General features: G+C 45.7%; 1 protein-coding gene across 1 annotated transcript; it reads right to left on the reverse strand.

Annotated features, from left to right (window-relative positions):
* Positions 1–4,271: 4,271 nt before the first annotated feature.
* LOC129715323 (apolipoprotein L3-like) lies at positions 4,272–7,591 on the reverse strand. The gene has a single exon (XM_055665196.1). The coding sequence runs from the start codon at positions 7,502–7,504 to the stop codon at positions 6,794–6,796; it is 711 nt and encodes a 236-aa protein (XP_055521171.1). The 5' UTR covers positions 7,505–7,591; the 3' UTR covers positions 4,272–6,793.
* Between the last annotated feature and the right edge of the window lie 19,180 nt (positions 7,592–26,771).

A 26,771-nucleotide genomic window follows, 5' to 3' on the forward strand; every position in this document is an offset into this window, starting at 1 on the left:
GTCAGACAGCATCTGTCACTCAGAGTTTATTTACTCTGTAAACAATAATTTTTTTTAACGTTTTTAAAGTTATAAAAGTTTTAAAAGTTTAAGACAGAGATAAATAGATTCTTGATTATTACGGATGTCAGGGGTTATGGGGAGAAGGCGGGAGAATGGGATTAGGAGGGAGAGGTAGTTCAACCATGATAGAATGGCAGAGTAGACTCGATGGGCCGAATGGTCTAATTCTGCTCCTTTCTATTTATATATATTTATGGAGGGAACATAAAAACTGACTGCAAAAGTTTATATAGATATGTGAAGAGAAAAAGATTAGTTAAAACAAATGTAGGTGCCTTGCAGTCAGAAACGGGTGATTTGATCATGGGGAACAAGGACATGGCAGACCAATTGAATAGGGTGATTTCACGAAAGGTCACTGGAGCGTAGATCAGCACCCATGTGACCGAAAATTTGAAGTGGAGTACATGCTATACTTCCGGTACATGTTAGTGAATGGGAAAACACGCACTTTCACACCCGTTAAAAACATCGAAAATGGCCAGTTTTTGAGCTGTAATTTACTGTGCCAGTCAGGGTGACCGTGAGGCACAGCTACCTAAATTTACAGTCCAAAAAAAAGATAGAAACTAAGGTAAATTCAAGAGCTGAAGGTGCAAAAACAGCGGAAATGATCAGCGGACATTTGTCGTGGAGATTTAAAGATCCAAAATATCGGGAATTATCGCGTTTGCTCGCTGCATTTCATCAAAAGTAAGGCATTATTGACTTTTTTTATCTTTATTCATTTATTATATGAAAAGTTTTAAAAGTGAAAAATCCGTCAGTAAAATTGCAAAATCACCCATGGTTCTCAGGTGGGTTTTAACATGCAAAATGAAAATAATAAAATGTCCTAGTTTTGTCCAACTAACAGCTGACAATTATCCCATTCCTTAACTTGCATCTGAGTAAAATTTATTTCAAAACGCATTGATAGTTTACGATTATTTAAATGGTAAATGCAGCTTCAGAAGCGTTTTCATTTTACATGTTAAAACCCACCTGAGAACCATGGGTGATTTTGCAATTTTACTGATGGATTTTTCACTTTTAAAACTTTTCATATAACAAATGAATAAAGATAAAAAAGTAAATAATGCCTTACTTTTGATGAAATGCAGCGAGCAAACGCGATAATTCCCGATATTTTGGATCTTTAAATCTCCACGACAAATGTGCAGGAAGATTGGTCACTTTAAGGATAAAGGGGAAATCTTTTATCACCGAGATGAGCAAACCATTTTTCACACAAAAAGTGGTGAATCTGTGGAATTCTCTGCCACAGAAGGTAGATGAGGCAAGTTAATTGGCTATATTTAAGAGGGAGTTAGATGTGGCCCTTGTGGATAAAGGGATCAGGGGGAATGGAGAGAAGGCAGGTAGAGGATACTGAGTTGAATGATCAACCATGATCATATTGAATGGCGGTGCTGGCTCGAAGGGCCGAATGGCCTACTCCTGCACCTATTATCTATGTTTCTATGTTTCTATATTCTATATATATCAAAACAAACAAACAAATAAAATAGTGCAAAAAGTGATCAGTCATGATCATATTGAATGGGACAAATGGCCTACTCCAGCATCTATTTTTTCTATGTTTCTATCGTGGCTGATCTATCTCTCCCTCCTAATGGGGCTGTCGCACTTGATGTTTGGCCGCAGTGCGGATGGAGATACGATGCAGAAAAATTATTGCATGTGAGGCCGCATTGAGAGTATTGTGTTCAATTTTGGATTACCCTGTTATAGAAAATATATTGTTAAGCTGAAAAGGCTGCAGAGAAGATTTACAAAGATGTTTCCAGAACTTGAGGGCCTGAGCTACGGAATGGGTTGAGCAGGCTAGGAATCTAATCATTGGAGCACAGGAGGATGAGAGGGTTAGTTGAAGCAGGTTTAGTTTATTTTAGTTTCGAGATACAGCGCAGAATCAGGCCCTTTGGCCCACCAACCAGCGATCCCCGTACACTAACATTATCCTACACACACTAGGGACAATTTATAAGAATACCAAGTCAATTAACCTACAAACCTCTACGTCTTTGGCGACCCTCGCACTTGCCTTGATCGGACTGCTGGATTTACCTTGCACTAAAAGTTATGCCCTTAAAATGTATTTATACACTGTAAATGGATAGATTGTAATCATGTATTGGCTTAAGGGCCTGTCCCACTTTGCGATTTCTTTTGGGGACTGCGTGTGTCAGTGACTGACGCCCGTAAAACCGTCAAGTTGTACGACATACACGTTGACGTATGCTGTCCTGCGGATGATGCCTGGTTAGGGTTAGGGTCAGGGTTAGAGTTTGGGTTAGGGTTAGGGCTAGGAATAGGGTTAGGGTTAAGGTTAGGGACCACAGATGGGCTGTAAAATATTCTTCCTTCAATGCATGGATTTTAAACATTAATATATTAAAATTAATACAATAAAATCAATTGTGCAAATGAAAAGATGTCTGAGTCATTCAGTTTTATTTACAGATGTATTGGTCCTCTTCCAGATCCAATCACCGTCTCTAACTTTTCACAGGGATGGATTCAGTGAATGCAGACTGAACTCCCTTCTCCCTTCCACCCCACTCTTCCCCCCCTCCTGCCCCCATCCCATCTTCTGCACTCCCCCCAACCCTTCTGCCCTCCCCTCTCCTGCCCTTCTTCCATTCCCCCTTCTCCTACACGCTCCACTCTTCTCCCCCATCTCCACTCCCCCCATCCCCTCACATTCCCTACCCCCCTCTCCCCCACTTTCCAAATCCAAACCCAAGCCCCAGCTCTAACCCTAACCCTAGCCCTAACCCTAACCCTAACCCTAACCCTAACCCTAACCCTAACCCTAACCCTAACCCTAGCCCTAACCCTAACCCTAACCCTAACCCTAACCCTAACCCTAACCCTAACCCTAACCCTAACCCTAACCCTAACCCTAACCCTAACCCTAACCCTAACCCTAACCCTAACCAACCCTAACCACGATGTTACAAAACTTATCTTCAGCGGCGCTGCAGTTCTGCCACTGGCCGTGTGCGCGATTTTGGCGCCTTTGAGGGGGGGGGGGAGGGGCAGGGTTTAAAATCTAGTTTTCTACCGCCTGTCCGAGGCAGATTTCCTGCTGAAGAGCAAGGAGAGTCGGAGTGTCAAGGAAGTAAAACAACTGCCCAGTCCATCAAAAAGTCGTTCCAACTTCAGGTAGAAGGTACAGGAGCTGAAGACTGCAACAACCAGGTTCAGGAATAGCTACTTCCCGATTTTTTCGGACAAAACTCTTTAAATCGCGAGACAATTTAATAATTAGATTAAAATAAAAAGCGACTTCTAACACCCTCAATGCCTACAACGTGACGGATCGCATGAACAGGCCAAAACAAAGGGTAAGTAGTGTACTTTACATATAATCTTGTTTTTGGGATGGCTTTAATCTAATTTTACGTTGTGGAAATGTGATTTGGGCCTTCATACGAACCGGCAGTGTCTTTCCTGCCGATATGGAGTGCAAATTCACCGCAAACGCAACGTTCCAATCGATCGCATTCCAGAAAAACCCACTTGCAAGATGATTTAAATGCTCTTTTTTTTAGACAATCATGTCATAAGAGCATCTAAATCATCTATTTTGAGGTATTGTCTATCCATAGTCAATATTTTTATACTAAATATCAGTTTTAGTCCCATGTATTGTGCAAAAAAATATATAATTTAAATTATATTGAGTGGATGTTCCTAGATAAATTTATGGGAATTAAACATTAAATTCTTTCCATCTGGCATATAAATTCATGACAGTGAGATTTAAAAATCATGTTATATTGTGAATTCTTGTGTGAATGGGATTAGTTTGTTACTTGGATACTTAGGCAATTGAAAAAAAAAATCCTCTTCTTAAGAAATGGAATCTACAGGACATTCTTAATGGGATAGTAGTGGGCAGAAAGGCATGTCATGCCTGGTTTGAAGAGCAAAAACTTGTAGTTTACAATGCCAAAATTTAAAAGTTGGGGAAAAACAAGGTGTACAGAGTTGCTTATTGGTTACAATCTGAGGAGTATGATGATGCTACAGATTATGATATACCAATGTACCAGCTAGCAACTGATCTTCTCCATAAAGACTTGGTCTTTGTAATTGTAATTTATTTACCAATCTGTTACGGACTTACAGCATATAATACAATAATATTAAATTTCTTTTTTTTGTTTTTGTTTATTTTATTAGAAGTTAGCACAATACAAAACAATACAGTGGGACCTAATTTTAGGTGCCAACGATGTCATAACGTAATTATACATTCTATGTACAACCTCTAGTTTTATGTTTTTGAAAAGAAAATAAGAAAGACAAGAAGAAGGGGAAAAAAAAATTAGAGAAGATATTACCTGTAGTAGAAAATAGAAAAACGTGAAGTGTGTGTATAAGAAAAGAAAAAGTGGAAAGTAGAAATAGGAGCAAAAGACCCTTAAAAGAGAAATTTTCAAATCTTTATTCGGAGATGTAAATTTATCCACGACCTGACCTGAAATCAGCAATCTTTACGGTACCGCTGCATCACATGATTCCAAAAAAGTCGATAAAAGAGGACCAACTCCTTAAGAATTGGTCATATTTATCTATTAGTCGGAGTCTCATTTCTTCAAGGCGTGCTATGTCCGTCATATTCCTAATCCACATTTTAACAGTTGGAATGGCTGTATTTTTCCAAAATTTAAGTATCAATTTCTTTCCAATTTTTAACCAATAATTTAAAAAAAAATGTTGGTCCTTATTTAAATTGATATCTTCTACTATTATTCCAAATATAATCCATTCCGTATTAGGTTCTATTCTTGACTTGAAAAGCTTTGTAAATATATCAAATATATCGCTCCAAAATGTATTCAACTTTATACATCCTACAAATGAATGTGTTATATTAGCATTTTGAAACAAACATTTATCGCATCTGGGAGAGACGTTTGGGTAAAATTTATTCAACCTCGTTTTTGAATAATATAGTCTAGGTAATAATTTAAATTGAATTAAATTATGTCTTTCATTAATGGAACAATTATGTGTGTTCATCAGATACTTTTCCCATCTATCCTTCGGGATCTTTCTCATTAGTTCATGTTCCCAATCTTCTCTTAGTGCCTCTGTTGAGGGTAATTCTATCATAAGGGCAAATAATATTAAATTTATGATTTTGAGAATATCACATTTTTTAATTTTCAAGGCAGTCTGGGTGTTTATTACTATTTCCGTCACAACGGTCAATTTTGTAATTAACTACAATTAAGTAATTAACTAATGTATGCTTTAATTTCAGGTCGTCCAAGTAAGATGTTTCATATTTGTTTCGGAATGCTTCAATCTATAATAACTGAAAATGTCATTCAGTTCTATTGATTTTTAAGAAAGTTATGGGCTTTTGACTGTCCTCGGAAACAGCTTTTGTGTTAAGTCAATGGAAAAGCAATAGGGAACAAGATGCTTATTTCCGAGTATGAAAATGGCCATAACTTTTTTAATACTGAAGATATGAAAGTGAATTAGGTGTCAAATTAAACTTCTTTTTATGGTTTATCTGATGGGATAAATTGCAGACTTGATATTTTTAAAATATCAACATTTTGTAACATTGCTATAACATGCACCAAATTACTGTGAAAAACTTTGCTGAGCAGAAATTTTAAGCTGTTTTCTCATGTCTTCGACATAACAATCTATAAATCGGAGCTGAACTACAATGTCATAATATTTAATTACCTTTCCTTTCAATGACTTCACTCTTTGCACATTTTTTCTTTGAACCAGTACTTTATCTTATTAATAGATTTGCTGCTGCCATAGCTTATTCACCAAGTGAAATGTACTTTTGCCCATCTTTGATTCTACACTATTATGCACAAATATTGCTTTTGATGCATTTTATAAACTGCTTCTAAGCCTCCAAGATACATGAGTCGATTTTTATCAGCATTCACCGGTGATTCATTAATTTGCTTGAGAGCTCTCAGGGCCTGAAGATGACATAATTCTTGGCTTTGGTTATTATATATTATCCAAAGATATTCATTGACGCACACATATTTCAGTTAGAGTCATAGAGTGATTCAGTGTGAAAACAGGCCCTTTGGCCCAACTTGCCCACACCGGCCAATATGTCCCCGCTACACCTGTTCCATCTACCTGCGTTTGGTGCATATCCCTCCAAACCTGTCCTATCCATGTACCTGTCTAACTGTTTCTTAAATGTTGCGATGGTCCCAGCCTCAACTACCTCCTCTGGCAACTCTTCCATACACCCACCACATTTTGTGTGAAAAAGTTACCCCTCAGATTCGTATTAAATCTTTTCCATTTCACTTTAAAACTATTTGAAAATTTTACAAATGTGTGGCATAGCGATAGAGCTACTGCCTTACAGCGTCAGGGACCCGGGATGGATCCTGATTATGGGTGCTTGTCTGTATGGAGTTTATACTTTCTCTCCATGACCCGCGTGGGTTTTCTCCGAGATCTTCGGTTTTCTCCCACACTCCAGACGTACAGGTTTGTAGGTTAATTGGCTTGGTATAAAATGTAAATTGCCCCCAGTGTGTGTAGAATAGTGTTATTGTGTGGTGATCACTGGTCGGCGAGGAATCGGTGGGCTGAAGGGCCTGTTTCCGCCTTGTATCTCTCAACTAAATTAAACTAAAAGAAAACCTTAGCTTAAAATAAAGATGGCCTACAAGGAGTAAGAATGGTTTATTTTAATTTGGGGAGGGTGCTTTCAATATGTTTTCCATTTTAATGTGGACTTCATGCTATAATTGATCACGCAGTTATATTCACATTCATATACTTGTATATTGTCTATCAGATACCTCCTTTCCTGCGCAATATGTTGAGCTATCTCTCTGAGTCTTTGAGCAATTTCTGTGCTTTGTCTCCTGTGAATTTTCTTGGCATCTTTCACGATGGAATAGATGTCCCAGATCATGAGAAGTCCGACCAGGACTCCTGAGACGGCCGTGATTGTCCTCAGCGTGCTTCTGCTCACCGTTGAGGTCATCGCCACAATACAACTCAAGCTCTTCATGACAGTGTGGGAGGATTTGGCGATTGCTGTGCTGTTTGCTAAACCTTCCTCTCTGCATCCAGTCAAAAATTCGAGTAAATCTTTGATCAGGATTAATTTGTCCGTCAGCCGCATTGTTTCTGCCTTGTACCCCTCAATGATTTCATTCACTCTTTTCCGCTTGTTTTTCTGGTTAACGTTGTCGGAGACGTTGGACACTATGTTGGTGACCCCGCCGGCTGCTCCCAGTGTCACCCCCACGCCGGTGAGCAGCAACGAGCTACCCATGGTGAACGGCGCAGCGATTAGTCCCGCGATGCTGAGAATCCCTCCGGCCAGCCCCGCGGAAGAGCCCGCCACATTGGCAATGGTGGCATTCTGATGATAACTGTCGATCTCGTCAGCCATCCTTTGCAGCTCCATCACATATTTTGCAGACTGCTCTGTCCACCTCTCAAAGTCCTGTTGGAATACTTTCCAAATGTTTCCTGGGGAAATGCAAAGACTACGGTTAATTTCTGCTGCAACCTGTCAGTGTGTCGATTAAAGATAGACACAAAAAGCTGGAGTCACTCAGTGGGACAGGCAGCAACTCTGGAGAGGAGGAATGGGTGACGTTCCAGGTCGAGACCTTTCTTTATATTGGATCTGGGTCTGAGACTGGGTCTGAAGAAAGGTGTCGACCCGAAACGTCACCCTTTACTTATCTCCAGAGATGCTGCTTGACCTGCTGAGTTACTCCAGCATTTTGGGCCTATCTTCTGTTGAACCAGCAGTACCTCCCTTGATGTGTACGTCCATTGACTGTTTACTTTACACTTGAGAGATACAGAGTTGAAACAGGCCCTTCGGCCCACCAATATGGCGCCCGACCCAGGTGACTCTTTGTGTTCTAGTCACAGAAGTGGATCTGCAATCATGCATTAGAATCGCTCTACACCTTTAAATCTCTACTTTGACAGTAGAGTAGACTTCTTACTTTAGCAATGCTAACTTGACTAAATGCCATTTACGATATTTCCTTTTTCACACAAAGGGTGGTGGTTGTATGGAACAAGCTGCCAGAGGAGGTAGTTGAGGCTGGGACTATCCCAATGTTTAAGAAACAGTTATACAGGTACATGGATAGGACAGGTTTGGAGGGATATGGACCAAACGCAGGCAGTTGTTTCCACACTGTGTTACTCTAATACTCTTATGTATCTGTACACTGTGGATGGCTCGATTGTAATCATGTATTGTCTTTCTGCTGACAGGTTAGCACGCAACAAAAGCCTTTCACTGTCTCTCGGTACCCGTAGCATTAAACGAATGACCGAGTCAGTGCCAATCAGCGATAACCTCGTACGCACAACCACTATCCTACACACTGGGGATAATTTACCATTTATAGAAGCCAATTAACCTACAATCCTACACATCTTTGGAGTGTGGAAGGAAACTAGAGCACCCGGAGAAAACCCACACAGGTCATGGGGAGAACGTACAAACTCCGTACAGACAGCACCCATAGTTGGGATCGAACCCGTGTCTCTGGTGTTGTAAGGCAACAACTCTAACACTGCGCCACCGTGCTGCTGTGTTCGGTTCATTTCTACCACAATTCTGCTCTGACTTCCCCTTAAGATACTTTTGCGCATGAAGAATGAAAAATATTTCAGGTTCTTAGTGCCGTAGAGTCATACAGCACAGAAACAGGCCCTTCGGCCCAACCTGCCCAAGCTGCCCCATCTACACTTGTCCCACCTGCCCTTGTTTGTCCTCTAAACATCCCTGTCTATGTTGCTGTCCAAATGTCTTTTAAATGTTGTTATAGTATCTGCCTCAACTACTTCCTCTGGCAACTCATTCCATAAACCCACCAACTTCTGCCTTCCCCCTCATGTTCCTAATAGGTCTTTCCCCATTCACCTTAAACCTAAGCCCCTAGGTTCTCAATTTCCCTACTCTGGGTAAAAGGCTTTATCTATTCTATCGATTCCCCTCATAATCATTTAGACGGGTGGCACGGTGGAGCAGCGGTAGAGCTACTGCCTGTAAAATGACTTGATTTCTACACGGTCTTTTACTGATGGTTTATTATAAACACTAACACACACTATGCAATAGCTGTCCGTGGTCATCACTGGAGCTAGAGAGCGAGCTGGAGGTGGGGACCTTACAATTATACGAGAGACAATGGGGAGTGGTTAGTAGTGGTGAGGTCACTATGCTAAAGGAACATGCACTGATCTACATCCCTCCTCTTGGAAACAAAAGCATGGCAATACACAGAGCGACCACGGCTCATACGCTAGGATTACAAACCGCACCGGGAACAGTTAATTGTGTCATAATACAGCTAAGCGAGCTCCCCGTAACGGAAAGGCGGCATGACCAACCGGCAAGAGTGGGTGCGCAACCCGCATTCCCCCTCAACCGCAGGAGCAGAAGGGACAGAGTCAGGGACAGAGGTGGGAGAGCCGGGCGAGGAACGCACCAGAGACGGAGTAGAACAGCGAGGCGAAACGGGCACACTAGCAGGCGAGGCAGGGGAAAGAGGCTTGTGAACGCGGGGCATAGAGAGCTGGGAGGGCAGTTTCCGCTGCATGCGAGGAGTGACAGGGGCTGGCGGAGCTTCGGGCAAAGTGGAAGGGATAGGCGGCTGAAACGGGTCCGCGGGAGGCGGAGGAGGCTCATTGATGAGCAGGAGGTGCTGGCGTGAACGACGGTAGACGGTGCCCTCATAGTCGACGAGGTATGACCGGGGAGAGCCGGCATTACCAATTACTACAGCCAGCCTGTATTGTCTGGAGGGGGACTGCATCCGCACCACCTGGCCCGGGAACAGGCGAGGAAGCGGCTGGGCCGACTTGTCAAAGGAGTGTTTCTGGATGGCTTTCTTCTCGATGATGCGCTCCATGACAGCGGCAGGGTTCTGGACCGAGGGTTTGAGGGATTGCTGTGAGACAGGGAGAGGTGGCCTAGTGGTGCGGGACATGAGGCGCTGGGCAGGCGAACCGAGCGCGGGGTAGCGGGAAATGTTGCGGAGGTTGAGGAGGGCAAGGTAGAAGTCGGAATGGGAAAGGAGGCAGTGTTCCATCAGCTCCTTGGCGCTGCGGACGGCGCGTTTTGCAAGGCCGTTGCTCTGCAGATACAGAGGGCTGCTGGTGATGTGGCGAAAGTTCCAACGGGCAGCAAAGGCATGGAACTCGGCACTGGAGAACTGGCTGCCGTTGTCCGATTGGAGGGTCACCGGGGATCCAAAGGTCGAAAAGTGGCGGCGAAGCTTCCCGATGACGGCGGCAGAGGTGATGGAAGGTAGCTGATCCACCTCAAACCAACTGGAGTATGAGTCCACCAGGACCAGGAAGTGCTTGCCACGCCATTCGAACAGGTCCGTGGCAACAGACATCCACGGTAGTTCGGGGGCCGGCTGCTGCAGGAGAGGCTGGCGCTGCTGATGAGGCAGGGGACTGTTGCAGGCAGCGCAAGCGGAGACCCTGTCACGGATGTCCTGAGCCATACCCGGCCAGTAGAATTGGCTCTGGGCCTGGGACAAAGTAGCTTCCACCCCGGGGTGGCCGCTGTGTGCAGATTGAAAATAGTGATCCCGCAGAGCGGCCAGCACCACGGCCTTGTGACCCTTCACCACCACGCCGTTGTGTAGCACCAGTTCATCCCAAACCAGGAAGTAAGGTACAGCGCCAGCAGGCAGTTCGGAGCGTCAGTCAGGCCAACCACGGCGGATAACGTCCGCAAGTTGTTGCAGGGCAGGATCATCAGCAGTATGTTTGACCAGGGACTGCATCTGCTGGGAAGGAACAATGTTAACATTCAGTACCATCAGGTCAGACGATTCGTAAGGGTGGCGGGCAACGGAAGGGAGCGGCGCACGGGAAGCACCAGGAAGCGCTGCAGGCCAGGGACGTCAGTAGAAGCGGGCATCTCGGTGACTGCTGCCGTTTTCTGAGGGTCAGGCTTTAAACCCCCCGCCGTGAAAACGTGACCAACGTAAGTGACTTCCGGGACCCGGAACCGACACTTCTTCGGATTGAGCTTGAGATTGATCTCACGAGCCCTGTCGAGGACTTTATGGAGGTGCAGGTCGTGCTCCGCGACGTCCCTCCCGTACACCAGAATGTCATCCACGATGATAGCGCACGGCAACCCAGCAAACAGCTGTTCCATGGTGCGCTGCAAAACCTCACTAGCCGAGTTGATCCCGAACGGCATGCGGAGGAAACGGAACCTGCCGAAGGGTGTGCTGAAGGTGGTGAGGAATGAGGAACGTTCATCCAGAGGGATCTTCCAGAAGGAGCTCTTGGCGTCTAAGACAGAGAAGACAGTGGCAGGACCGACCTGTGCAGCGACGTCCTCCCCCGTCCGCATGGGGTAGTGCGGGTGCTTGATGGCAAGGTTCAGGTCCTTTGGGTTAATGCAGATCCGGATCTCGCTCTTATCCTTCTTGGCAGCGACGACCATGGTGGAGACCCACCTGGTGGGAGCGCTCACCTGCTTGAGGATGCCCATGGTCACCATATCACGCAGAGTAGATTCCACGCGGCCCTTCATTCATTGCAAAGGAGACGCGGTGGGCCGGTTGAATCACCGGATCAACACTCGGGTCGACAACGATTTTATAGTCACAGGGCAATTTCCCCAAAATGTCATCAAAACGGTTAGGGTATTCGCCCAGGGGGTCCATGGGGGCCTGCACCAGGTGAATGCCGCGGTGGAAAGAAACCAAACCAAGGTCCTGGCACGCACGAGCGCCCAACAGGGTGACGTTGTCAGAATCCAGCAGGTGGAAGGTGAGGGGCCGAGAGGTCTCAAGGACTGGTCTCCAACTGGAGGTGTGGGTTCGTATCCCACTTCTGACACCATGTAAAATTACTTGATTTCTACAGTCTTTTACTGATGGTTTATTATAAACACTAACACACACTATGCAATAGCTGTCCGTGGTCATCACTGGAGCTAGAGAGCGAGCTGGAGGTGGGGACCTTACAATTATACGAGAGACATTGGGGAGTGGTTAGTAGTAGTGAGGTCATTATGTTAAAGGAACATTCACTGATCTACACTGCCTTACAGTGTCAGAGACACGGGGTCTATCCTGACTACGGGTGCTGTCTGTACTGAGTTTGTACGTTCTCCCCGTGACTTGTGTGGGATTTCACTGAGATCTGAGATTTCCTCCCACACTCCACAGATGTACAGGTTTGTAGGATAATTTGCTTGGTACAAATGTAAATTGTCCCGAGTGTGTGTGGGTGCGTGTAAGACAGTGTAAGTGCATGGCGATCGCTGGTCGGTGCAGGTTCGGTGGGCTTGCTTCCACACTGTATCTCTAAACTAAATTAAACCTCAATAAGATCATCCATCATCCTCCTGTGCTCCAAGGAATAAAAACTATCCTGCTGAAATTCTCCCTGCAGCTCAGGTCTTCAAATCTTGGCAACATCCTGTTGATCAATAAACATGCAGTGACATCAATTCAAAGTAGAAAGGTAAAATAATGGTTACCTATTTGTGGAACCAATTCCATTATGACCAGTGAGGCAGCCTGAATATCTTCACCAAAATTTTCCAATCTGAGGCAAATAAAATGTTGAATTATGTTCCAAGTTGCATTTAACTTTGTCATATGTTCTCATTTACCACATAATCAGATACAATAGTTTTAAAATGAGGGGCAAAGTTTAAAGGATTTTTTAAGAAGTAACCAAAAAGGTTGATGAGGGCAAGACTGTTGATGTTGTCCATCTGGACTTCAGCAAGGCTTCTTAGTTTAGTTTAGTTCAGTTCAGTTTAGTTTAGTTCATTTAAGTTTAGTTTAGAGATACAGTGCAGAAACAGGTCCTTCAGCCCACTGAGTCCGCATCGACCAGTGATCCCCGCACACTAACACTTCCCTAAACACACCAGGGACAATTACATTTATACCAAGCCAATTAACCTATAAACATGTACATATAAGGAACGTGGGAATAAACTAAGTTCTCAGAGAAAACCCAATGAGGTCACGGGGAGAACGTACAAACTCTAAACAGACAGCACCCGCAGTCAAGATTGAACCTGGGTCTTTGGCGCTGTAAGGCAGCAACTCTACCGATGCGCCAAAGGGCCTGTCCCACGCGACCAAACCGGAAGTGGGGGCCGTGCGGGGCCACGCGGAGGTCGAGTGATCCCTGTACAGGGCCTGTCCTACCAGCATGCGACTGCATGCGGCGAGCATGAGCAAACCGGAAGAGGGGGCCGCGCGGAGGTTCGAGTGATCCCGTACGAGTTGACGTGAAGTTCGAGCGAAGTCCGCGGGAAGTTCGCGCTAGGCGTATGCTGTCAAGATGCTGCGTACGGCGTCGAGGCCTCAAAGCGGCTGCTGGCCGGCAGGCCGTTGCCGCGCGGAATTTTTGAACAGTGTCAGTTTTTCGGAGCCCCGCGCGATGTCGGGATCAGCTCTGCACAACTCCATACAGCTGCGGTGATCGAAGTGGGACTGGCCCCGTGAGGCCATACGGCTCAAGCGACCATGTTAGGTTGTGCTTGCCGCATGCAGTCGCATGCTCGTGGGGCAGGCCCTTTACTAATCACGCCTTATACATTCTTATCAAGCACTCACAGCACTTACAGCGCCAGAGACACGGGTTCGATCCTGACTACGGGTACTGTCTATGCAGAGTTTGTACATTCTTCCCGAGACCACGTGGGTTTTCTCCGAGATCTTCGGTTTCCTCCCACACCACAAAGGCGTATAGGTTTGTAGGCTAATTGGCTTAGCCTGTGTAAATTGTCCCTAGTTTGTGGGATAGTGCCAGTGTGCGGGGATTGCTGACTGGCGTGGACTCGGTGGGCAGAGGGCCAGTTTCCACACTGTATCTGTGAATTAAACTAAACTGATGAAGCCCAATGTCCCAAAAGCTTCCTTGACCACCCAACCTATCTGTACTTCCAGGGAATGATGTACCTGCACGCCTGGATCCCTTTCCTCTACAACACTCCCCAGCCCACTGTCATTCACTGTGAAGGTCCTGTCCTCGTTTGACTTCCCAAATTGCAACACCTCACACTCCATATAACCATATAACATATAACACTCAGCTGCATTGAACTCAATTATCCATTAATCAGCACCTTTGTCCGGCTGTTTAGTTTAGTTTTAGTTTAGAGATACAGCGTGCACCAAGGTACTGTGAAAAGCTTTTACTGTGAACTACTACAAGCACAAACTGCGAAGTTAAGGAAATCTCATAAAAATTATATATACTGTAAATTATACAATATACATCATTATATTACATCATATACAAAGAGAAATATATATACATGTACATTATACAATATACAGTACATAATTAAATTACAATTATAATCATGCATGTTGTATATTTCTATATAATACAATTTCTATACAATATGCATAATTGTGTTACATAATTATATGACATTATATATACATATCTATATATATTTCTATTTATAATGTAACACAATCATGTAATACAATTATGTATATTGTATATGTATAATAAAGAAATGTAATATAAATTATAATATAAAATAATATTATATGAATAGATAAATTATATATTTAACATGAATTCACTCACTTACTGCCCAAATCCCCTGCACTGGTACGGCACACTGAATTAAAATGTAGCATTCCTCATGCCGTGCCCTCGATTTATACACAGAGATATCGGAGTCAGCTGACTTCAAGTAGCTTGTTCTAACAAATTACCTAATTACATAGAAACGCGGGAGGCTCTATCAGCTACAGGGATAAAATCATCTCAGAATAAACAGGTCTTTTGACACATTTGTGTAAATATTATGTTCGAAACCTGGAATCAAAATTTTGTTTAGTTTAGATTAGAGATACAGTGTGGAAAAACGTCCATTCTGCACACCGGGTCCACGCAGACCAGCAATTAACATTAATCACGTACATTAGCACTATTCTACACACACTAAGGACGTTACAATTTTACTGAAGCCAAATAACCCACAAACCTGTATGTCTTGTAACCGGAGCACCTGGGGAAAACCCACGTGGTCACGGGGAGAACATGCAAACTCCGTAGAGACAAGCATCCGGGGTCAGGATCAAACCAGGTCTATGGTGCTGTAAGGCTGCAAATCAACTACAGCACCACCGTGCTGCCCCACAATAAAGTTCACATAATCTGCACAGCCCATGAAGGCAAAGTAGTCGAACAGCGCAGAAATCTTGGCAAATAACGTCTGAGATTTTGTGTTCAAATGCCACGACGGAAGCTGGGAAAGGTCAGTTCTTATACTTTGTTAAAGTGTAAATCTGTAATGATTAGATAATTCCTCAATTTAGTTCTGACTACGGGTGCTGGCTGTAGGGAGTTTGTACGTTCTCCCCGTAACCCGCGTGGGTTTTCCCCGAGATCTTTGGTTTCCTCTCAAACTCCTAAGATGTACAGGTTTGCAGGTTAATTGGCTTTGTATAAGTGTAAATTGTTCCATGCGTGTGGAGGATAGTGTTAAGGGCCTGTCCCACGATGCGAGTTTACCCAAGAGCTCTCCCGAGTTTTAAAAAAACATTAAACTCATGGTAAGTATGTAGAAGGTACGTAGTGGGTACGTCGGAGCTCGTGGATGTCTTGTAGCAGCTCGTAACGCTAACGGCAGGTACTCGGGAAACGCGGAAACTCGTGAAGTTTTTTCAACAGTGTGAAAAATTTCCAAGAATAAAATAATACTCGTGATGAGATACCACGACTTTGATATTTTTTTAACTGGGTAGAGCTCTTGGGTGAATACACAACGCGGGACAGGCCCTTTAATGTGCAGGGATCGCTGGTCAATGCGGACTCTGTGTGCCGAGGGGCCTGTTTATACGCTGCATCTATAAAATAAACTAAAAAGGAGGTGAATCACATGGAATAGGTTGATACTATTAGAATAGCAGGGAATATCAGGGACTCTACTTCCTTGGAAGGCTTAGGGAGTTCAGCATGTCCCCAACAATTCTCACAATAACCATATAATAACCATATAACAATTACAGCACGGAAACAGGCCATCTCGACCCTTCTAGTCCATGCCGAACACATATTCTCCCCTAGTCCCATATACCGGCGCTCAGACCATAACCTTCCATACCTTTCCCGTCCATATAACTATCCAATTCATTTTTAAATGATAAAAACGAACCTGCCTCCACCACCTTCACTGGAAGCTCATTCCACACAGCCACCACTCTCTAAGTAAAGAAGCTCCCCCTCATGTTACCCCTAAACTTCTGTCCCTTAATTAGAAACATAGAAACATAGAAATTAGGTGCAGGAGTAGGCCATTCGGCCCTTCGAGCCCGCACCGCCATTCAATATGATCATGGCTGATCATCGAACTCAGTATCCTGTACCTGCCTTCTCTCCATACCCTCTGATCCCCTTAGCGACAAGGGCCACATCTAACTCCCTCTTAAATATAGCCAATGAACTGGCATCGACTACCTCGATTCTCAAGTCATGTCCCCTTGTTTGAAGCTTCCCTACTCTCAGTGGGAAAAGCTTATTCACGTCAACTCTGTCTATCCCTCTCATCATTTTAAAGACCTCTATCAAGTCCCCCCTTAACCTTCTGCGCTCCAAAGAATAAAGCCCTAACTTGTTCAACCTTTCTCTGTAACTTAGTTGCTGAAACCCAGGCAACATTCTAGTAAATCTCCTCTGTACTCTCTCTATTTTGTTGACATCCTTCCTATAACTAGGCGACCAAAATTGTACACCATACTCCAAAATTCCCCAATGGAAAGCATTTTATCAGGATGCATCACAGCATGGTTTGGGAACAGCTCCATCCAAGACTACAAGAAATTTCAGATAATTTTGGACGCAGCCCAGACCATCACATAAACCAACCTCCCTTCCATTGACTCCATTCACACCTCACACTACTTCCACAAGGCCAGCAGCATCATCAAGGACGAGTCGCAGCCTGCCCACTCCCTCTTCTCCCCTCTCCCATCGGGCACAAGGTACAGAAGTGTGAAAATGCACACCTCCAGATTCAGGGACAGTTTCTACCCAGCTATTATCAGGCAGTTGAACCTTACAACTAACAACTAGAGAACAATCCTGAACTATTTTCTACCACATTGGAGACACTCAGACAATCTTTGATCAGACTTTCTTATACTAACCATTATCCAAGTTATTCCCTTTATCATGTATCTCTACACTGTAAATGGCTTGATTGTAATCATGTATTGCCTTTCCGCTGACTGGTTAGCACGCAACAAAAGCTTTTCACTGAACCTCAGTACATGTGATAATATAATACTCAATTAACCTACAAACCTGCATGTCCTTGGAGAGTGGGAGGAAACTAAACCAAAACGCAAGTCAATTGCACGCATGTATGTTGCAATATTTGTGAATGAGTGTGCTTGAAATGTCAAATATTATTTTTGTGGTTTAAGATTACAACATTAAATGTTGAAGGTCATGGATTTTTTAAGTCTTTTTAATACTAGAGGGTGCACCTTATCAATGGCGATATGATTGTTGATCAATTGCTGGCAACAGGATAGAGTTGATGTGGAGAGGATGTTTTTGCTGGTAAGAGAATCCAAGACCAGAGTTTCATAGCCTCAGAATTAAAGGTCGTTCCTTTAGGAAGGAGGAGGGGGAATTTCTTTAGCCAGAGGGTGGTGAATCTGTGGAATTATTTGCCACAGAAGGTTGTGGAGACCATCAATGGATATTCTTAAGGCAGCGATTGATAGATTCTTGATTAGTACATGAGCCTGGGGTTATGGGGGGAAGGCAGGAGAATGGGGTTAGGAAGGAAAGATAGATTTAAGGGAGGCACAGCGGTATTGCTGCCTTACGGCACTTACAGTGCCAGAGACCCAGGTTTGATTCCAATGTCGGGTACTACCTGTACGGAGTTTATACTTTCTCCCCGTGACCGGCATGGGTTTTCTTCGAGATCTTCAGTTTCCTTCCACACTCCAATTGGCTTGGTATAAATGTAAAATTGCCCCTAGTGTGTGTAGGATAGCGTTAATGTACGGGGATCGCCGGTGGGTGTGGACTCAGTGGGCGTGGATTCAGTGGGGCGAAGGATATGTTTCCTTGCTGTATCGCTATACTAAACTAAACTAAACATGAATAAATGTGCGGAGTAGATTTCCTAATTCTGCTCCTATCTCAGAACTTATGAACTATTAGCTTTATTGAATTAAGGGGAAGGCTTTGGGTAGAGTTTCATTCAGTACATAGTTACCGTTAGCAAGGGTGACATACACATCACCATATGTTCATGATGTAAAAATGTATGTAACTATTTCCTTGTGTATTCTATCTGTGTCTGCACAAGATTGTTTACCGAAACTGCCTAGGGCACAAGTAATTGACATGTCTCGGTCAAGAGATTAAGAGTCTATCACAGAACTTGCAGAACGGCTAATCTTGCTCCTGTGTAACTTTCCACAGCTAAATGTTATTTCCTTTGAATTCTGAGTGTCCTTGTTCATTACCATTTGTCTGGATGCTTTTTTGTCTAAATCAATGTATAAAAGAGATGGTTTTGAGCATTAGCTCAGAGAGGACTCCCACAGACACTTGGGCTCTGTGTGACTCTCTCTCACAATAAAGTTTGTTCAGTTTCTACCTCCGTTTTTGTAATAGTCTTTGTTGGAAAATTTCTAACATAATTGGCGCCCAACGTGGGGCCCCAATACCTCTGTTGCCGGTTTTCAGGGGAACCAAGAGCGCTCATTTTAAGGTTCCTTACGGACACCGGGGCAGAGTGACGGGGCTCAACCGACACGCCGGAGGTAGGACTGAACGTTCCGTAGATAGTGGGTCCGCAGCTAAGTAATTTTGACTTTGCCGAATTGTATTTTGTTACCTTCCTCAGAGACCCGGGACGGCATACAGAATTGTCGGGGACAATTGAAGAGAGTAGTTGGACCACTCCGGCGACTGGGTCGTCAAACAAGCCTGGGACTTCAGAAGACAAGTTGGACTTGACAGGAGAAGAGTAGTTGGACTTCTCGGGTGACGGGGTCACCAAAGAATTGTTGGGGACAATTGAGAAGAGTGGTTGGACTGCTCGGGTGACGAACGGGGTCGTCCAAGGTAAGAAGTCTGGGACTTCAGTCAAGTTGACTTGACGGGGAAAAAATATAGTCTTAATTCTCGAGGAGGGAATCAGAATGGGCTCGACAAACTCAAAAGGTTCTGAAAGTGATGAGAAATGTATGTTTATACAAAGTAAGCGTAATTGTAAGTATTTAAACAATTGGTTTTAATTTGATTTTAGTGGTAAGTTACTTGTTGATGATTGTGGTAAATTAATATTTGCTATTGCCAAAGATGCAACAAAAAGAAGGAAGGATAAAGACAAGTTGGGCTACCGTGAAGCACGTCTGTGGCTTCAGGAAGCCAGATCGCGCAGAGATGGAAAGGAAAAAGAGAAGGAACAACTTACCAAAAGCGAACCATCGACAAACGCTTTCCTCCAGAAGGGGGACAACGAGGTCTCCCACCGATCACCGGGTATGGCGAGTATCCCCCCCCCCCCCCTCCGTACACACCGGAGAAAAAGGGGGTGGCCTTGCCACTGGTGGAAGAAACCGTGGGATCGGACTCAACAAGGGCTCCAACCCCCTGTACTGGAACAAAAACCAACCATTAAAGAAAGCGGCCAGCTGCACCCAGGTTTGCAAAGTCCGAAAACCACTCGCTCGGGTACCATTTATAATCTTCATTCAGGTCCTATATTTGAGCCTAAATCTCCACGGTCAATAAGACCAAGCAGGGCCGAAATGTATCCTATGATTGCAATGCCTAATCCAGATGCCGGCGCAGTGGGGCCAATGTACGTGTACAGGCCATGGAATATGGAGGCTATTAAAAAGGCACTGGAGGGCATTCCACATCCTAGAGATAATTTCGCAAAGTGGCAGAGGGACTTTGGAAACCTGGTTGTAAGTTATCGTTTAAATACGGTAGAATATGAACAAGCGTTGCAAAGTCTTATCGGGTGTGATTGGTGTTTAATTGAAGGAGACTGGAATGCTATTGTAAATGGAGCACCCCTTCAGTGGGCACCAGGTCAGAATGATTATCATAACAGACGAATAGCTATTGAAAATCGAATAAGAGCACACTTCCAGAGAGGAGTCGATTACAATAAAATTAGGGAATGTACACAAAATAAAGACGAGCCTGTGCTCCACTATTTCTCCAGACTTAGGGTTGTCTTTGAGGCAAATAGTGGACAAGAAGTACCGATCCCGTGGGTGGATGATGGACCGTTTGCCCAACAGTTTAAAATCAAACTATTAAACGGATTAAAACCCGAGATTAGTTTATATATAAAAAAGCACATGGTGGGATGGAAAACAAAGGCACTCAATGATGTAAAAGATTGGACAGTACATGCGGAGGAAAACACCAAACAGAAAAAGATTGTAAAGAACGTTTATCTGGCCGATGTTGAGGAAATAAGCGAAAATACCGTCCCTGTATTCTACCGGGTAAAACAAGGAGATCAGGGGCGGAGATGCCAGAGAGGAAGAGGAAGAGGTAGAGGCAGAGGTAGAGGGAGTAGGTCCCCAAGGGGGGAGGGATGTTTTGTCTGCGGAAAACTCGACCATTGGGTTCGAGATTGTCCCCAGGCTAAGCATAATACACTAAGAGAAGGCGAGGAGGGTTCAAGGTCCCAAAGCTATGACCGATCCTGACTGACCGAGGCTGAAGGGAGGGACAAATCAACCAGAGATACTCCCACTCCCCCAGCCGACAAAGAGCCTCTGCAAATATTGGATCTAGACAGTGGCGTAGGGTGGGTTTTGAGCGCCCGGGGCAGTTTAAAGTTTTGCGCCTCCTCATTAGCGGGGGGGGGGCGGTTGGGAGAGGATGCTAGGAGACTGCAGGGTGACTTGAGGATGCTAGGAGACTGCAGGGTGACTTGGATAGGCTGGGTGAGTGGGCAAATGTTTGGCAGATGCAGTATAATGTGGATAAATGTGAGGTTATCCATTTTGTGGCACAAACAGGGAAAGCAGACTATTATCTAAATGGTGGCCGATTGGGAAAGGGGGAGATGCAGCGAGACCTGGGTGTCATGGTACACCAGTCATTGAAGGTAGGCATGCAGGTGCAGCAGGCAGTAAAGAAAGCGAATGGTATGTTAGCTTTCATTGCAAAAGGATTTGAGTATAGGAGCAGAGAGGTTCTACTGCAGTTGTACAGGGTCTTGGTGAGACCACACCTGGAGTATTGCGTACAGTTTTGGTCTCCAAATCTGAGGAAGGACATTATTGCCATAGAGGGAGTGCAGAGACGGTTCACCAGACTGATTCCTGGGATGTCAGGACTGTCTTATGAAGAAAGACTGGATAGACTTGGTTTATACTCTCTAGAATTTAGAAGATTGAGAGGAGATCTTATAGAAACTTACAAAATTCTTAAGGGGTTGGACAGGCTAGATGCAGGAAGATTGTTCCCGATGTTAGGGAAGTCCAGGACAAGGAGTCACAGCTTAAGGATAAAGGGGAAATCCTTTAAAACCGAGATGAGAAGAACTTTTTTCACGCAGAGAGTGGTGAATCTCTGGAACTCTCTGCCACAGAGGGTAGTTGAGGCCAGTTCATTGGCTATATTGGCTATATTTAAGAGGGAGTTAGATGTGGCCCTTGTGGCTAAGGGGATCAGGGGGTATGGAGAGAAGGCAGGTACGGGATACTGAGTTGGATGATCAGCCATGATCATATTGAATGGCGGTGCAGGCTCGAAGGGCCGAATGGCCTACTCCTGCACCTAATTTCTATGTTTCTATATGTTAAGAGGGGGAGAAGGGGAGAAGGGGAGAAGGGGAGAAGGGGAGAAGGGGAGAAGGGGAGAAGGGGAGAAGGGGAGAAGGGGAGAAGGGGAGAAGGGGGAAGGGAAGGGGGAAGGGAAGGGGGAAGGGAAAGGGGAAGGGAAAGGGAAGGGGAAGGAACACGTTTTTGGTCTCTTCCTTCGGCGGATGCGACTTCTTTTGTCGCGTCCCCCGTCTCCGCCTGCCTAATGGCGGAGCTGGCGGCCTGGGAGCTGGGGCAGAGGCAGCGGCAGCTGGGACTGCGGCAGCGGCGACCAGAACTCGGAGCGGGGACAGCGACAGCGGCGGCCTGGCCTTAGAGCTGGGGCGGCGGAAGCGGCGGCCTGGCATCGGAGCTGGGGCGGCGACCTGGCCTTGGAGCGGGGACAGCGACAGCGGTGGCCTGGCATCGGAGCTGGGACGGCGGCAGCGGCCGCCTGGCATCAGAGCTGGGACGGCGGCGGCAGTGGATGGGACGGCGGCAGCAGCAGCGACAGTGGTGGGTGGCCTGGCCACGGAGCTGGTGCGGCGACCTGGCCTCGGAGTGGGGACAGCGACAGCGGCAGCCTGGCCTTGGAGCTGGGACGGCGGTGGCAGCGGCCGGGACCGGCGGCAGCAGCAGCGGCCTGGCCTCGGAGCTGGGATGGCGGCAGCAGCAGCGACAGCGGCAGTAGCAGCGACAGCGGCGGCCTGGCCTCGGAGCGGGGACAGCGGCCGCCCGGCATTAGAGCTGGGACGGCGGCAGGGCTGGGACGCGGCAGCAGCATCGACAGCGGCGGCCTGGCCTCGGAGCTGGGGCGGCGGCCTGGCCCGCGCTGCTTTTATACTCACAGCTCCAGGTAACCCCTCCTCGCTCCAACGGCTCCCCGGGCCTCTTAATTTTATTAAAAAATTTTTATCCAACAATTTTTTTGCGTCCCTAAAAATTTAGCGCCCGGGGCAACCACCCCTCTGCCCCCCCCCCCCCCCCCCCCCCCCCCCCCCCCCCCCCCCCCCCCCCCACGCTACGCCACTGGATCCAGAAGAAATCTTCTATGTCTTACAAGACTACCTAAAGCCTACGATAAGTTTAATAGTGAATGGGGAAAGGATGACATTTTTATGTGATAGCGGAGCATGTAAAACTGTCATAATAAAAGACGAAGAGCCCCGGGAACACTATACTCCAAGAATTCATTAACAGTAAAGTCCGCCACCGAGCATACTAACGTGGTTCTTGACTAAACCACTTAAGTTCCAAGACAAATATCTAATGTGTGTTGCGAGGAACAGGTACTGGTCTCAGCGACTTGTCCAGTAAATTTGCTAGGCCGAGACATTATGATGGGATTGTGGACTGGTATAATACCCACCACAGATAGATGACCCAGATGTCAAAGCACAAGTGGATATTTTAACTGCTGCACTGCAAGCTTTGGATCTTGACTTTGAGGAAGAAAAAATCTGTAGCGTCACTGTTTAATCAAACACAGTTGCAAACGGAAACTGCTGCAGTTGATCCAAGAAGGGTTGAACAAGGCAATGTGTCTTTAACTGCTGACATTTCAGCCACCATTGAGGAACACTGTGTTAGTGATACAGTGCACATCGACCAATCACACATTGCACCACCCTTTTCTACAATGGTAACAGATAACAGCAGGAATTGGCGCTTCAGAGCTGATCTTTCCGAACAACTTATTTTGCTGCTGGAACTGTACAACCCCAAAGATGTGTATAACTATCTGCGCCCCTTATCTCTCAGCCTCTGTGTGGATAAGGCATCTTCAGTCCGATGGAGTGCCCTAGGCCATGAATAAATGTGCGGAGTAGATGGGCGAAATTTCCTAATTCTGCTCCTATCTCAGAACTTATGAACTATTAGCTTTATTGAATTAAGGGGAAGGCTTTGGGTAGAGTTTCATTCAGTACATAGTTACCGTTAGCAAGAGTGACATACACATCACCATATGTTCATAAGATATGCTGGTTCCTTATTACATATTATAAATGGTTTGCGCTGCTTTGGAAGGTTAATGGCAGCTGGCTAGCTAGATAAAGGGGCCCACACAAAGCTGGGTCTGAATATCTCTTTGGCTTGAAGCACATTTTGCGAGTGTGCTTGAAATGTCAAATATTATTTTGTGGTTTAAGATTACAACATTAAATGTTGAAGGTCATGGATTTTTTAAATGAGGAAGTCGAGGATCCAGTTGCAGATGGATGCACGGAGACCCAGTTCTGCGAGTTTGGTAACCAGTTTGGAGGGAATGAGTGTGTTAAATGCCGAGCTGAAATCAATGAATAACAGCCTGACATATCAGTGTTTGTTGTCCAAGTGGTCCAGTGCGGAGTGGAGGGCCAGCGATATCGCATCCACCGTTGATCTGTTGTGACAGTATGCGAACTGCAGTGGGTCCAGGTTTTTGTCAAGTTGATTTGCTCCATGATCAAGCTCTCAAAGCACTTCATCACCACCAGCGTTAGTGCCACTGGTTGATAGTCATTGAGGCATGTCACCTTACTCTTCTTGGGCACCGGTATAATTGATGCCTTTTTAAAGCAGGTGGCTTTACCTTTCATAAATCCATGCTGACTTTGTCCAATGATTTCACCACTTTCCAAATGTGCTGCTATCCCATCTTTAATAACGGATTCTAGTAGTTTCCCCACTACCGATGTTTTGACTAACTGGTCTGTAATTCCCCGTTTTCTCTCCCCCTCCTTTTTAAAAAGTGGGGTTACATTAGCTACCCTCCAATCCTCAGGAACTACTCCAGAATCTAAAGAGTTTTGAAAAATTATCACTAAGGCATAACGAATGCACTATTTCTGGGGCTACTTCCTTAAGTACTCTGGGATGTAGCCTATCTGGCCCTGGGGATTTATCGGCCTTTAATCCATTCAATTTACCTAACACCACCTCCCGGCTAACCTGGATTTCACGAAGTTCCTCCATCTCATTTGACCCCCGGTTCCCTGCTATTTCTGGCAGATTATTTATGTCTTTCTTAGTGAAGACAGAACCAAAGTAGTTATTCAATTGGTCTGCCATGTTCTTGATCCCCATGATCAATTCACCTGTTTCTGACTGCAAGGGGACTACATTTGTTTTAACTTATCTTTTTCTCTTCACATATCTATAAACACTTTTGCCGTCAGTTTTTATGTTCCCTGCCAGTTTTCTTTCATAATCTATTTTCCCTTTCCTAATTAAGCCCTTTGTCCTCCTCTGCTGGACTGAATTTCTCCCAGTCCCCTGGGAGGCTGCTTTTTCTGGCTAGAATGCAGCTCTGCAACTAGTGCAGCTGCAGGTCCCCGACAATACCTGCGCTGATATGGCCCCCTCCATGGACCATATCAGGATGGAGTATCTCCTCAGTGGGATGAACGCCCTGTGGACGCATCCATGCTCCACCTGGGTAAACAGCCAAGGATGTACCCATGGAGGGGAAAATCCTTTTTTGTTCATGCAGCTGGCGTGTCGTGGAATGTTCCCTCCGACATACCACCAAACTGCGACTGCCTAGCTCCCCTCCTCAGAGAGGGAGCTATAATGCAGCCCTGCACCGGGCGCTGCCGCAGGTCCCTGAGACCCGCGCTGATATTACTCCCTTCCTTTGAGTATCAGGTGGAGCATCTCTCCCATGAGATGCTCTATCCGGAAAAGAAACATCCGAAGATGTTCCCACTGCAGGAGGCGAACCCTCCTGGGCGGACTTGTCCGAAGTTAACCAGCCTGCCGAGCCGGTATTTCCCACGGAGCTGGGATTCTCGGTGGCTTCCACAGCCGGCGGTCTCCATGGCTGGGTTTCCCCGAGCCGGGTTTTCCCTCGTGGAGCCAGGATACCCCGCGGCCTCCGCAGCTGAGGTGTCCCCGAGCTGGATTCCCCTCGCAGAGCCGGGATTTCCCGCGGTCTCCACAGCCGGGTTTCCCCGCACCGGGTTCCCCTCCCCGTGGATTCGGGATTCCCCGGACGACATCCAGCAGGAACTCTGTAGAGAGCTTCAACCTGAAAAATAAGTTCGAAACTTACCTTCAGGTTCGAAACTTACCGCTGGAGGAGCGACGCGCCTGCCAGCCAGTCGCGGTGTGATGCGCTAGACGTAATGACGCGCATGCGGGCTGGCGGGTTCTTCACGTAGTCACTCACGTGACTCCAAAGTAAAACAATGATCCATTCTACATTTTACTTGACCTTTGTCCCCTTTGTTCTGTTGTTCTCACACCTTACCCTTCCATATCTCTATGTTTCCCTCTCCCCTGATTTTCAGTCCAAAGAAGGGTCTTGATCTGAAATGTCACCTAATCCTTCTCTTCAGAGATGCTGCCTGACCCGCTAAGTTACTCGAGATTTTGTGCCGCCTTCCTTAAGAACATTGAAAGCTCCAAGTTTAGGTGACCTCGAACAACTCTCCTCTCTCCCTCTGCTTTCTCCCCACACTCACCCTTCCTCTGAACCTCACCTACACTAGCACCTATTTCTCCCCTCCCCCTCCTTCCCCACCGACATTCCTTCCTCTGTCTTCACAGTTCGCAACTCGTCAATCCTTCCGTCTCACATCTTTTTTTCTATCTCTGGCCTTTGTCCAACCATCTGCCCATCATAAGATGATAAGGTCATGAGTGATAGGAGAAGAATTAGGCCATTCGGTCCATCATGTCTGCTCCACCATTCAATCATGGCTAATCTATCTCTCCCTCCGAACCCCATTCACCTGCCTTCTCCCCATAACCTCTGACAACCGTACTAATCAAAAATCTATCTCAACTCTTCCCTTAAAAATATCCATTGACTCCACATTGACTCCACACCTCCACAACCTTCTGTGGCAAAGAATTCCAGAGATTCACCGCCCTCTGACTAAATAAATTCCT

The sequence above is a fragment of the Leucoraja erinacea genome, unplaced genomic scaffold, assembly GCF_028641065.1.
Source record: "Leucoraja erinacea ecotype New England unplaced genomic scaffold, Leri_hhj_1 Leri_111S, whole genome shotgun sequence".
NCBI classification, from domain to species: Eukaryota; Metazoa; Chordata; class Chondrichthyes; order Rajiformes; family Rajidae; genus Leucoraja; species Leucoraja erinaceus.